Below are 13,259 nucleotides of genomic sequence, written 5' to 3'. Positions count from 1 at the left end.
CAGACAACGTGGTCCCCACTAAATGACGTGGATATTTCCAACGTGTAACACACCGTAACGTTTCTCTCTCACTCACACTCCCTCTGTCTCTAATTAATCCTTTTCTTTTTTTTCTGTTTCGCGTTTATTTTAAAGAATCTCTCTGAAGATCTTTTTTCTTCAGTTCCGTACCTCTCAATCCTGCGCAGTTACCGTTGCTGAATCTTGTAGATCGTCATGACGAACACATACGAGTCGGAGAGTTGCGGAAGCAGAGCCGTCGTGGCGTCGCCGTCCCAGGAAAACCCTAGACACTACCGGATGAAGCTCGATGTCTACGGTGAGATTTTACAGCGACTCCAAGAATCTAACTACGAAGAGGACACTCTGCCTGATTTCGAGGATCAACTCTGGCAACATTTCAATCGCCTTCCTGCTCGGTACATTTTGTATCAACTGGAATTTTTAGGATAAGGGTTTTAAAGTATTCAGTTTTCGTTTCTAGGGATTGTGTTTTACGATAGCGACCGATCCTGAAGTGAATATGTCTGTTGACAAAAAAAAAAAAGTGATAATCTTTTGGTTTCTTAACACGTGTCTTGACCCAAGAACGATCAGTTGAATGGAGTTTTCTGGTATTTACAGATATGCTCTGGATGTTAAAGTTGAGAGGGCAGAAGATGTTCTCATGCATCAAAGGTTGTTGAGATTGGCTGAAGATCCTGCTGCTAGGCCTGTCTTTGAAGTTCGTAGTGTACAGGTAATATTAAAGCTTTGAGTTCATTCTATCTGACTGTGTTAATTGGTTTCTGTGGCACTCTTTGTTGCAGGTTTCTCCCAGATTATCTGTTGACACTGACCCTGCGTTGGAGGAAGATGCCCAAAGCTCTAGCCACCCAAACAGGCAGGGGTAAAAGGGGTTTCTCTCTTAACTGAGATCGATCCTAAACCCATTTTCAACTTCTTTTTTTTCTTTCTTTCTTTCTTGTTGTATATAAAGGGTTCTTGCACCTCCAACTTTTGGCTCTTCTCCAAATTTTGAGGCTATAACTCTGGGTAGTAAAATTGTTGAAGATGTTGATAGTGCTGTTAATGCAACCTTGGCTACTCGGTGAGATTTCTTGTTATATTTTTGTTTCTATTTGTTCATTGTGTTTTTAACTTTTGTTTTTGCTTCCTACTTTGCAGACCAATGCATGAGATCACCTTTTCAACCATCGATAAGCCTAAACTCCTTAGCCAGGTTCGTTCTGCTTTTAACCACCTCTATTTTGATGCTTCGTTACAGGCTGCCATGTAGAGGGAGGGTGGTTATTTCATCCATTTTCTGTTTCAGCTGACTTCCCTGCTTGGTGAGCTTGGATTGAATATTCAGGAGGCTCATGCTTTCTCCACTGCGGATGGCTTTTCTTTGGATGTCTTTGTTGTTGATGGTTGGTCTCAAGAGGTATGATTTTAGCTTTTTAAAGCATCATATGCTACCTACCTGTAACTTTTATTTGTTATCACCACTAAGCTGTTTAATAAACTTTAGCATATTTGGATTTGCAGGAAACAGATGGTTTAAAAGATGCATTAAGCAAGGAGATACTGAAGCTTAAGGTATTTTCCATATCTTAATTTTTCTTAACATTTCTCATCTCAAATTGAATTTGGAGGCTGCAACGCTATACATCATTAGAAAATTCCCTACCTCAATGTGACTCTGTACCTTCTTTCCTTGTTGATATGTTTTGCTTCAATCGGTTGTCAGTTGGTCGCCTATATTTGCCGCTGTCTGTCTTCTACAGGATCAACCTGGTTCAAGACAGAAGTCTATTGCTTTCTATGAGCATGACAAATCAAGCGACGAGCTGATGCCCGCCTGCATTGAAATACCCACGGACGGAACTGACGAGTGGGATATTGACTTGAAACAGCTCAAAATTGAAAAGAAAGTGGCATCTGGTTCATATGGGGATCTGTGAGTTTATTGTTCTGTAAGCTGTTTTTACAAAGCTGTAAGTTTTTTTGTTTAGAAGTTACAGTAATATGTTTTTTGATGGCAATCCAGGCATAAAGGCACCTATTGCAGTCAGGAAGTTGCTATCAAATTTCTTAGGCCTGAGCGTGTGAACACAGAGATGCTTAGAGAATTCTCTCAAGAAGTTTATATTATGAGGTGGGTGTGCAATGTAGTTCTTTTCATTGTTCTCAGTGTCAATTTGTGACTAATTTTTTTTGTACTGTTTATAGGAAAGTAAGACATAAAAACGTTGTTCAGTTTTTGGGTGCATGCACAAGATCTCCGACCCTCTGTATTGTGACTGGTAAGATCGTAATAGTGAATTTTGAGTAGTAATGCACCAAGACATGTCATCTAAGTTGACGAGTTTTATCTTTGTAACAGAGTTTATGTCTAGGGGGAGCATTTATGATGTTCTGCACAAACAGAAATGCGCTTTCAAACTTCAAACTTTACTTAAAGTTGCACTTGATGTTGCAAAAGGGATGTGCTATCTGCATCAAAACAATATCATTCACAGGGACCTTAAGACTGCAAACCTTCTTATGGATGAAAATGGAGTAAGATTTGCAACCAAATCTCTTAAAAATCATCCATTTGATAAACTCTTTTTATTACCCTGTTCTGATCTTTGGATAATTTTGAGCAGCTTGTTAAGGTTGCTGATTTTGGAGTTGCCAGAGTACAGATCGAATCAGGGGTAATGACTGCTGAAACAGGGACGTATCGATGGATGGCTCCAGAGGTAATGAATCGGTACCTCAAATATATTGATCTGACTCTCTCTCTCCTCTGTTTAATCTCTCAGTTGCTTACTTTGACAATATAATTGTGAAATCCAGGTTATTGAACACAAACCATACAGTCACAAAGCAGATGTGTTCAGTTATGCGATAGTGCTATGGGAACTTTTGACTGGTGATGTAAGAGTCTGCTTGTCATTCTTTCTTTGGATCGTTCATGCATACTGATGTGTATTGTGTATTTCTGTAAATGGAAACAGATCCCATATGCTTTCTTGACTCCGCTTCAAGCGGCTGTTGGTGTTGTTCAGAAGGTATTGCATTTTAAGAATCGTTGCATTCAAGTTTTTTTTGGCTATTCCTCTAGAGGCTAAATTGAATTCTTTTGTTTTGTTTCTCAGGGGCTTAGACCGAAGATTCCAAAGAAGACACACCCAAAAGTGAAGGGACTCCTAGAGAGATGCTGGCAGCAAGACCCAAAAGAAAGACCAGATTTTGAGGAAATCATAGAAATGCTTCAACAGATAATGATTGAGGTAAACGTCGTACCGTCGTGATGATCCGAGTTAAAAAATGAAAATCCCTTAGAGAGGCGAGATTTATCAGAGTAGGATGTGGTTGTGAAAAAACAAGCAGGTTGGAGATGAAGACTCAGGCAAGGACAAGCAGCGTCTTGGTTTCTTACAAGCCCTCAAAAAGTCCCGTTACTAGTTCTGATCAGTTTCAAGGATAACTCTCTTGCATTTTGAATTGTACAGTTTTTTTCTCTCTCTTTCTTTTAGTTGGTTGGTGTGGCTAGTGGAGAAGGTCCCAGTTTGACCTTAGAGAGTGTGTTCTCCTTTTAGTTGCTCTTTGATGGTTCCTTTCTAGTTCTACGTTAGAAAACACTTTACACCTTCTTTACTTTATATAAAAAAAAAGGGTGCGTATTCATTTGACTAAATCATTTTCTTCACCTAGTTTTAGATGTTACAAAGATTCCACTCATGTCTACCACTTACAGATCCGGCTCGAGCTTGACCAAGAGTCCAAGCTCGTGTTATGTGCCCAACTCAAATATCGAGATTGGTTATGTAGTGACCTTTTTTTTAACTACTTGATACAAAGCTGCACAACTATTTCATTAGTTGAGTAACTTCATTTCGAATCTGGACAAAAACATTGAAGCTTGATAATGGTCATAGAAGTCAAAAGTTATTTACAAAAGTAACAACATATTATTATCCCTGATCATTTTAGGACCATCTTCGCCCGGTCGGCTAATCCGTCGTTTTAGAAATTCATGATGGAACACCGTGCTGTTCGGTATGCCAAGAAACGGCATAGTCCTATCCCGAAACTCGTGTTGAGATACAAAAAACACACGCACTTCTGATATGTGAAGCGTACAGTCTCCCCTCTCTTCACGTCTCTCTGATCACTCCCGAATTCGAAATATCTCTAATTTTCGATTTTTTTAAAAAAAAATTCTAATTTCAAGAAAACAAGTGGTTCTCGCTATTTACAGTGTTATTTATCTGGTGATTGTTTGTGGGTCTGCTTCAACTCTAGTGGAAGAGATGGTGTTCTTGAGCTGGGGCCGTCCATCTACCGAGCAACAGCAACAAGTCATCAACAAGTAAGATCATCAAATTCATATCTTTGCAACCAAAAAAACTCTCTCTATTGAGTATATATAAATGTTAGTGTGTGATTTCAAAACTTCAGGTCAGGAACTTTCAATTACGACAACAAGTACAGAGGAGCTTCCTCTAGATCAGTATCCAAACTAAAGGAAGATTCAGAAGTCAGTAAAGATGGGTTCTTGATCAATCACTCTCGTGTCTTAGTTGGTTCTGGTAAAGAGAGTTACGAGAAAGGGAAGAAAGCTCTTCAGAACTGGAAGTAATGTTTTTCTTTACTCATCTTCATCTCAATTGATGTAAAATCAAGAAAATGAATCTCTTTTGTTGCCAGGCACTTTGGTATGGATTGGGCATTTGTTGATCCCAACACACCAGTTGAAACCGGCAAAAAGTTTTGTGTCTGCGTGAAAGAGGTTCTTCCTTGGGTGATGCTTCCTCTTCAAGTGGCTTACGTCGACGAAAGCAAGAAGTCTAGAAGAGGCCCTGCGCATTTCGGGTACGGGGGCGGCACTCTTGAGGGGCATTTACTAGCTGGAGAAGAGCGGTTTTCGATTGAGCTGGACGGAGATGGTAAAGTGTGGTATGAGATAACGTCCTTGTCGAAGCCAGCTCATTTCTTGTCCTTCCTTGGTTATCCTTATGTCAAGCTCAGGCAGAAGCACTTTGCTCATCATTCTTCTGATGCTGTCCTTAAACATCTTAGTAGTGCTTCTTCATCATCTTGAAACTGAAAAAAAAAAAATGAAGTTATTTCAGTTGTATAAAACATGTTGTGCATCTTTTGTTCAATTTCAAGCACTGCTCTGCTCAGTTCTGGTGGTTCTTATGATACCACCATCATCTAGCTTGAACATCTGAATCTCACATTACTTGTAGGGGCCAAGTAGATAGATAGACTATGGTTTGCCAATATAGCCCATTATCCCCTAAACACACTATTACAGTGATTTTTTTTTAACAATGGATATCGATTGTTTGGGATAGATTTAGAGACAAATAAGCTCCTCATCTTTTTAGAATTGGAAGTTTTTCTCCAGCAAAACTCTAGTAAATTACAAATTTACAAACAAAAATATCACTTTTGATTCCGATATTCAAAAACACTTGGAAGTTCATTTTAGATGCTTTACGTGACAAAGATAAAGATTGATTTTTTTTTCATATATCTAGCATGCTTTTTTCAAGTATGAGAGCATTGAGATGATGAAAAGGTGTCTTCAGGAGAAATTCTCAAAAGTAATGTAAGGGCTTTGCGACTTCGCTTAGAAAATCTCTCAATAGAAGTTCTTATGGATGATGCATAATCTTATTAGCACAACTTGTTGGAGAGATTGCATAGAGACTTTTGTTTATGGTCGATGCTTAAGAAGTACTACTCTTGGGCGATACAGTTAGTTATAAAATATCACTGATTGTCAGGTTGACTTCTCTATACCCTCAACTACCCAAACCAATTATATTAATTCAACTAGGCTTATAAATATCACTGATTGTCAGGTTAAAATATCATTTACATTAATTTTTGTTCAAAAACAATTATATTAATTCAACTAGGCTTATAAGACTTTGTTTTAAAATCGTGGTTGAAACGTTTTCATGAGGCACCACAAACATCAAATATCTCAAACAGTCCAACTCGTGATGGGTTTGGGATTTTCTAAGGTTTTTGGAGTGTTTCCTTTCTACGTAAAATAAAAGTTAAAAGTTTTGGTGTTTTTGCCTTTTCTAGGTTTAGTTTTGATTGTATATAAAGGAGTCTCTTATGATCAAAATAGGGTTACTACAGAACATGGAGCAAAAGAAGACGTACAAGAAAAGAAAAACACAATTGAAATCATCAACCTCCTTTCCTGTCGATCTAACCACAGAGATACTCTTAAGACTGCCTGAGAAATCTGTTGCCAAGTTTAGCTGCGTGTCCAAGCTTTGGTCATCGATCATCACCGATCCATATTTCATATACTTATTCCAAACGCAAAGCCTTCAAATCTGTTTCCAAAAAGATGACAACTTATTTTTTTCCTCGATTCCTCAGAACTCTAACAGGTCCTACTTTTCTACTTCTCTGTTTTTTGATCAGACGAAACTCCCAGAAAATTGTAGTCACTGGTCATCGACAGAATCAGTGCATGGCTTGATCTGCTTTCATAAATCAGACAAGCTGATAGCTTGGAACCCTAGCACGAGACAATTCTTAGTTTTACCGAATTTATTACCGAGCTCGAACGACACAATACTGTTTTTAGGATATGATCCCATTGAACGTAAACACAAAGTAATGTGCATTCCCCGTAACAGGACCTTCCACAAGTGCCAAGTTCTTACACTGGGATCAGATCTAATATCATGGTTGTGGAGAAGGGTCGGAACTAACCAGGCGCATTCTACTTCCGTGTTTACTTACGGGCGATGCGTCGAGGGTGTTATATATTATCTAGCCTATTCTTCTCGGAGATCTCATATGGTTATGATGAGCTTTGATGTCAGATCTGAAAAGTTCCATATGATAGAACTACCATGCAACTTTACTGGTCGTCGGCTAGTAACTTATAAGGGAAGGTTAGCTTGTTGTAACAGAAATATTGAAAGAGGCTTCTGGATTTTGGAGGATGCACAGAGACACAAGTGGTCGAGTCAACACTTTCTTTCGCCTTTTGGTACTGGCTGTCGTGATCTGATGAGTGTGGGAAACGGTTTAAACCTGAAAGGTTTCACTCATGGTGGTGAGTTTATTTATGCACCAGACAGGTTTAGTCGATCGTTTTATATTTTATTATGCGATCCGGTGAGAAACACCTGTAGAAGATTTGAATTTAAAGGATTAGCAGACAATGGATCTGTCAATAGTGGAGTTGGAGACGTAGACAGATCGATGTATGCGCTCCATACTTTCCCGAATCACATTGATAGTCCAAAGGCTTTTGCGACACTTTGTAACCAAGCAAAAAGGACTGGCTCGGGGCAAATCGTAAATCCGTCGATCTTGGATTAGAATCTTGCGAATAAATATAGTATACTTTACTTTACTGTTTTTTTTTTTTTTGGTAAAACGTTTTCTTTACTGTTTGTACAAGTTTATGGGCAAAACCCCTAAACCCAACAATATTTGGAGGCAAACGTGGCCGATGTTCTTTACAGAACACAATGATTTTCTCCTATTCCCACTAAACCCTTGCAAAACATTGTTTTATAAACTTGCATGTTGACATGAAGCAGAATTAAACAGCTAGACTTGAGAATTAAGCTGTTAGACTTGAAAATTAAGCTGTCACACTTAAAAATACTTATAAAGTCTTATAAGGTCTTTTATAAGGTTTTATAAAGGTTTTATAAAGGTTTTATAAAGCTTTATAAGAAGCACCAGACTTGAGATGTAAGCTGCCAGACTTGAGACTTGAGTGCCAGACTTGTGCCTAAGAGTGAAATTCGTGCAACTTCAACTTGAGAGGCAAATTTGAATTCAAATTAGGTTCTGACATTTGGAGAGAAAGGCTGGACAAGTGGGGATTAAAATAACATGTTGGAGAGAAGAAAGATGGCTGTTAGGAGCTGTCACTATCACATTGGAAGCTCTCATGCATCTCAGCCATTCAATTCAAATTAATTCAGATCCTCCCATCCCAACCATTCATTTTGAATCCAGATCTATCTCTCTTTGTCTTCTTCCTCTCATTTGTCTAGTGTGTGTGTTGGGTATAAAGAGCCCTCATTGTAATCAATTATAATCTAAGCTGAAAGAGAGGAGTTCCCCTTTCTTCTTCACCATTCTCTTCTCTCTTGGTTACTATCAATCTTTATAATCTCTTGATACTCATACTCTCTTATTCTCAACTTAATATACTCTTCATCACTTTTCTCTCTGTTTACTCTGTTCCTCATTGTCTTTTACTCTCATATTAATCATCTTTTCTTACATGGTATCAGAGCTTTAAGCTCCTGAACCTCACAAAAGCTTCCGCAAATCTAATTCATTCTCAGTTCATCTTCATATGAGTCTGGTACAACCTTTTATCCGGCGGTCCAAAGGTTTTCCAAGAAGGAAGAACCCACAACCAGCTCTAAGGCAAGGTGTATACAAGTCTCTAAGCCTCAAGAACCCTCATCAAGCTCAACCAGTTCAGTCTACCACTCATTTTTCTTGAAGATTTTTGAGCACACTCTTTTATCCAGCAGTCTATTGTTTTCCAAAGTTTCCAATCTCTTTTCCCCTGTCAAATATGGTGAAGAAACCACTTGAAAGCAAAAGTTTATTGAGTAGTTTTCCTAGCAAAGCTTCAAAACTACCTTGTACAAGTGGTTCTCTTTCTCTATCCAAGAAGAGAGCTTCCAAGAAGGTGGCGACCCTCAAGCATGAAGAAAGGAGGAGACTTTGGTGTGATGGATACAAGAAGGAGGTCATGTACTTAAAGAGAAGGAGTTGGAGTTCAACTCAACATCTCAGATCCAACAAATTGTCATGACCCATGTGTATTGGAGGTTCAAGGAACCAGCTCAGGTTCCTTGGTTGTAAGTTAAACCTCTCCTTCTTGATATGAATTTGGGATAATGGTTCTGGTTGTGTTGAGTGGTGTGTTTAGTATACTTGGGACATGTTCAAGTTGCTAGAGTTGTTGAACCTAGTTCATGTCTCAAGATACTTAAGTTGTGTTTGTTGATTCTGTTTTTTTTTAAAATTATTTCTAAGTTTACCAGCATGGTTATGACTAGTTATTGTTTTAGGTCAATTGTTTGAGTTGTGTAAGGTCTAGGCGAGTTGTCTAGAACCTGTTTTGTGTCTTGTTGCATTGCTAAAAGTCTAGGAGAGTTTCCTGGTCTTGTAGTGCATCTATATGTTGTTTCTAGTCTTGTTTGCATCTATATGTTGTTTCTGGTCCTGTGATGCATTCATGAACTGCTTGGGATGATTAAATAAGTTATCTAGTCCATGTTTTGACATTTAATTAATCATGTTGTTACTTAAATGGTCATTAAAAATAGCCTAAATGCCTTGTAATTGATGAGTTATCATACCTGAGCATTTAGTGAATAGTTTGCATGGATTTGAACTGAATGAGTTGTGTAGATTCTATCTATTGCATTTTCTTAAAACATTGGGATCATGATTGGTGAGTTACCAAGGTCTGATCCTAGTGTGTGTGGTCTGATTCTTGCTGGAGTTTGAGTGATGTTTCAGGTACACAAGTGTTGTTCTCTGTCCATCATCAAATCAAGACAAAGACGAAGACTTTTCCCATGCTGTTCAGAGCCTACACATGTGTACATTCCTGTATGATCCAGAGCCTACACAGTGTGTATATTCCTGACCATGGAGAGATTGTTTGTGTGAGGAGTCCAGATGGTAATAAGTCGTGGCTGAGATAGAATATGACTGAGCTTTGAAGATACTTCAGGAAGGAGTATTGATGGAGAGGCAGACCAATGTTTGATCAGCCATCCACCAGGCTGAATCTCCTCATGAATTGCAAGAACCGGTTGACTTAAGCGCAGACCGTTTGGTTGTTGAGCTCTTGGTTCAAAAGACTTACAAGAGGCAGGGGAGAAGAGATCAAGGGAGGAACCAGTTAGCTTAAGCGAAGCTGTTAGGGTGATGCGCTCCTGGTTTCAAGACTCAGTGTTGCTCACTTCCAAGCTTGGTCCTTCACTCATTTTCTCCGGATCAAGCTTGAGGAGGGGTAATGGTGAGCAATCCTGAAGGTCCAAGTCATATGTTGCCTCAGTTACCTCTAAAGGCATTGGAGCAGAGACCAAGGGTGGATCAGTTGGCTTAAGCGCAGGTGTTGGTACTGTTGTGCTCCTGGTTTAGGTTCAGTATTGCTCCCTTTCTAAGCTTGGTCCTTCACTTATACTCTCCGGATCAAGCTTGAGGAGGGGTAATGGTGAGCATCATTCCTGAAGGTTCAAGTCGTCCATTGCCTCACCACAGATCAGAAGTGGAGTTGAAGTGGAGTTCACCAGCCATCTAGAACCCACTACAAAGAAAAATCAACATGGACATCAACAACTTGGTGTTAGAACAGATGGCCATCATAGACTACTTGACAAGAAAATCATGTGGAGCTGAGTGGAATGCTATGGATCAGCCCAAAGCGTGGAGTTAGAACAGTTACCTTCTGGTTGGGAAGCTATGGATCAACTACTATATAGAGTTAGAGCAGTTACCTTCAGTTGGAACAATACCTTCTGGTTGAGAAGCTATGGACCAGCTACTATATGGAGTTAGAACAGATACCTTCAGTTGGGAAGCTTTGAATCAGCCCATAGCATGTGTGCTTGTACCTGGTTGATGAAGTTTAAGGAAGCCAGCAAATGGTGATTTACAATCTGGTCACATATATGCAAGGACACAAGGAGTATTCAACTAGGGATTTTCTTGCTGAGCAATCACATGATGGTGGCAGATCATGGAGTTGCAACGTCCCCCTACATGTTGAAAGCTTCAAGAGTGACAATGCACAGACTGGTTGAGAAGCAGCTGGTGTGAGGGATTCAAGTGTTCAGTACTCCTCACCAGCATTCCAGAAATGTTTACAAGATACCTATTGAGCTCATGAGAAAAGGCAGGCTTGGATTCAACCCTAAATGGAAGCAAGAAGCTAGAAGAAAGGGGGAGACAAGCTCTGGTCATAAGAAGAAGCTCAAAGGTTGTTTTAAGTGTGAAGCAAGGAAGGCATTGGAGTCTGCTTGCCATTGAAGTAAGGCCATGATCCAGAGTTTATGAGTCCCTCAACATCATCATAAGGCTCATAAAATCACTGGTCAATCCCTAGGCTGAGAGGCTTGTACTCTTTTCCTAAGTGTGGTTTTATCCCAAAGGGTTTTCTATGCTTAGGTTTTTAATGAGGCAAGTACTCTCAGTTCCAAGCTTGCCCAAGGATCTCCTATGGTCAAGCTTGAGGGGAAGTGTTGACATGAAGCAGAATTAAGCAGCTAGACTTAAGAATTAAGCTGCTAGACTTGAGAATTAAGCTGCCACACTTGAAAATACTTATAAAGTCTTATAAGGTCTTATAAGGTTTTATAAGGTTTTATAAAGGTTTTATAAGGCTTTATAAGAAGCACCAGACTTGAGATGTAAGCTGCCAGACTTGAGACTTGAGTGCCAGACTTGAGACTTGAGCGCCAGACTTGTGCCTAAGGGTGAAATTCGTGCAACTTCAACTTGAGAGGCAAATTTGAATTCAAATTAGGTTCTGACCTTTGGAGAGAGAGGCTGGACAAGTGGTGATTAAAATAACATGTTGGAGAGAAGAAAAATGGCTGTTAGGAGTTGTCACTATCACATTGGAAGCTCTCCTGCATCTCAGCCATTCAATTCAAATTAATTCAGATCCTCCCATCCTAACCATTCATTTTGAATCCAGATCTATCTCTCTTTGTCTTCTTCCTCTCATTTGTCTAGTGTGTGTGTTGGGTATAAAGAGCCCTCATTGTAATCAATTATAATCTAAGCTGAAAGAGGGGAGTTCCCCTTTCTTCTTCACCATTCTCTTCTCTCTTGGTTACTGTCAATCTCTATAATCTCTTGATATTCATACTCTCTTATTCTCAACTTAATATACTCTTCATCACTTATCTCTCTGTTTACTATGTTCCTTATTGTCTTTTACTCTCATATTAATCATCTTTTCTTACATTGCAGACCAAATCATTCAACATTATCATTTCATTAAATCTTTTCATTCTTTAATCACATATCAAGAACTACAAGTTTTGTTGATTCTATGCATATTATTACCCAATGCATAAATACATCATAAGAAAACAAAAAGGCAGAATCTTTTGTATTAGATGACTAAAAGTTCTCAGAGGCTCATCAGGCTCAAAGCTAAACTCTCTCTTAGGATTAGATTAGAGTTTAATACAAAATCAAGAGAAGGTAAAACAGAGCCATTTCTTGACCGCTGGTTTATCACCGTCTTGTTTCCTCTGAGAATTTGTCTTGGTCGAACTCCGTCCCGTCTTTTTATCTTCACCGGCTTTGCTGAATATCACCGTGTATCCGTCCGCCGTCGCCGGATCATTCACATCCCATTCCCCAAATTTTGGCAACGGCCTTCCAGCGTCGTTAGATGCCATTTTGGTTCGAGAAAGTTAACAATCTTTAATCTCTTGGAAAAATATATAAAACCTTTTCTTCTTCTTCTTAGACGAGTTGATGATTTTGTTTAGAGGTTCTGACCCACGATGAAGTTTTTATAATGGAAAAACTGAAAAAGAAGAAAGAAGAAAGAGATTAAAAAAATAAACAGATAATTAGGATTGTCTTTGAAAGCTTCCTACGAATTGGACTCGTTTCAGACACGGTAGAATATTCTATTGCCTTCTCTCTTTTAATATCCTATAAAATTAGAATCTTTCAGAGGTACAAAATGGTTGGCATTTCCGCCTAAGAAATCTAATTATAGCACTTCCATATCCATAGCTGATTTGTTTCTTCATTTGCATGCCGTGATATACAAGTATTTATGTTTCTTTAATGACGTAGATCACAAGCTTCCCATTTCATTATCCCTATTCCTCAGCAGATACTTCTCTACTTTCCCTGTCGAGGTTTTATATAAGTCTACACCCAAATGAATGAATGATGCACTCCTTGTATATCCCTTAACTTTGTCCTCTCATCCAAATAAAGAGAATCTCATTTGGGTTTCCACATACAGTTAGGTGTTCCTGGACCGTAGGGTTTTGTCAGCCCGTAATGATAAGGCACTTTGAATCCTAGTTCATCCATTTTAGCTCAGGACTTACACTTGAGGCGGTGACCCACCAGTCAAATGCTCAACCCTTTGATGAAGACATCCAAATCAAGTTTAAGGAACCAAAGCCGAATCCAGAGTTGGAACATATCGAGCCTTGTCCCAACAAGCAGCTTCAAGAAGATGAACCCGACTTGACCGAACTTGAGTT

At 39.1% G+C, this 13,259-nt stretch overlaps 4 protein-coding genes across 4 annotated transcripts; 3 read left to right on the top strand and 1 right to left on the bottom strand.

Moving 5' to 3' along the window:
- Positions 1–79: 79 nt before the first annotated feature.
- Positions 80–3,670, top strand: LOC125583744 (serine/threonine-protein kinase STY8-like). Its single transcript, XM_048751204.1, has 16 exons — positions 80–419; positions 625–739; positions 810–889; positions 980–1,090; positions 1,168–1,222; positions 1,316–1,426; positions 1,531–1,581; positions 1,770–1,942; positions 2,033–2,140; positions 2,215–2,288; positions 2,369–2,544; positions 2,634–2,729; positions 2,827–2,907; positions 2,988–3,041; positions 3,129–3,263; positions 3,364–3,670. The coding sequence occupies exons 1-16, from the start codon at positions 217–219 to the stop codon at positions 3,436–3,438; spliced, it is 1,698 nt and encodes a 565-aa protein (XP_048607161.1). The 5' UTR covers positions 80–216; the 3' UTR covers positions 3,439–3,670.
- Positions 3,671–4,082: 412 nt separating this feature from the next.
- LOC106348215 (UPF0548 protein At2g17695) lies at positions 4,083–5,162 on the top strand. The gene is made up of 3 exons (XM_013787906.3): positions 4,083–4,345; positions 4,435–4,611; positions 4,684–5,162. The coding sequence occupies exons 1-3, from the start codon at positions 4,287–4,289 to the stop codon at positions 5,075–5,077; spliced, it is 630 nt and encodes a 209-aa protein (XP_013643360.2). The 5' UTR covers positions 4,083–4,286; the 3' UTR covers positions 5,078–5,162.
- A 237-nt stretch (positions 5,163–5,399) lies between these two features.
- On the top strand, positions 5,400–7,964 carry LOC125583747 (putative F-box protein At1g47790). The gene has a single exon (XM_048751208.1). It carries the CDS (start codon positions 6,115–6,117, stop codon positions 7,342–7,344), a length of 1,230 nt encoding a protein of 409 aa, XP_048607165.1. The 5' UTR covers positions 5,400–6,114; the 3' UTR covers positions 7,345–7,964.
- A 262-nt stretch (positions 7,965–8,226) lies between these two features.
- LOC125583748 (protein NOI4-like) lies at positions 8,227–12,663 on the bottom strand. The gene has a single exon (XM_048751211.1). It carries the CDS (start codon positions 12,426–12,428, stop codon positions 12,219–12,221), a length of 210 nt encoding a protein of 69 aa, XP_048607168.1. The 5' UTR covers positions 12,429–12,663; the 3' UTR covers positions 8,227–12,218.
- Between the last annotated feature and the right edge of the window lie 596 nt (positions 12,664–13,259).

The sequence above is a fragment of the Brassica napus genome, chromosome C3 (assembly GCF_020379485.1).
Source record: "Brassica napus cultivar Da-Ae chromosome C3, Da-Ae, whole genome shotgun sequence".
NCBI lineage: Eukaryota > Viridiplantae > Streptophyta > Magnoliopsida > Brassicales > Brassicaceae > Brassica > Brassica napus.
The sequence above is the reverse complement of the archived record's forward strand: the minus strand, read 5'-3'. Positions and strand labels throughout refer to the sequence as shown.

Excerpts from the sequence above, each read along its gene's own strand:
- LOC125583744 (XM_048751204.1), top strand. The coding sequence starts at position 217 with ATGACGAACACATACGAGTCGGAGAGTTGCGGAAGCAGAGCCGTCGTG. Across the intron at positions 1,427-1,530 it reads TTGATGGTTGGTCTCAAGAG|GAAACAGATGGTTTAAAAGA; the intron begins GTATGATTTTAG and ends TTGGATTTGCAG. Across the intron at positions 2,289-2,368 it reads GACCCTCTGTATTGTGACTG|AGTTTATGTCTAGGGGGAGC; the intron begins GTAAGATCGTAA and ends TCTTTGTAACAG.
- LOC106348215 (XM_013787906.3), top strand. The coding sequence starts at position 4,287 with ATGGTGTTCTTGAGCTGGGGCCGTCCATCTACCGAGCAACAGCAACAA. Across the intron at positions 4,346-4,434 it reads CAGCAACAAGTCATCAACAA|GTCAGGAACTTTCAATTACG; the intron begins GTAAGATCATCA and ends TCAAAACTTCAG. Across the intron at positions 4,612-4,683 it reads AAAGCTCTTCAGAACTGGAA|GCACTTTGGTATGGATTGGG; the intron begins GTAATGTTTTTC and ends TTTTGTTGCCAG.
- LOC125583747 (XM_048751208.1), top strand. The coding sequence starts at position 6,115 with ATGATCAAAATAGGGTTACTACAGAACATGGAGCAAAAGAAGACGTAC.
- LOC125583748 (XM_048751211.1), bottom strand. The coding sequence starts at position 12,428 with ATGGCATCTAACGACGCTGGAAGGCCGTTGCCAAAATTTGGGGAATGG.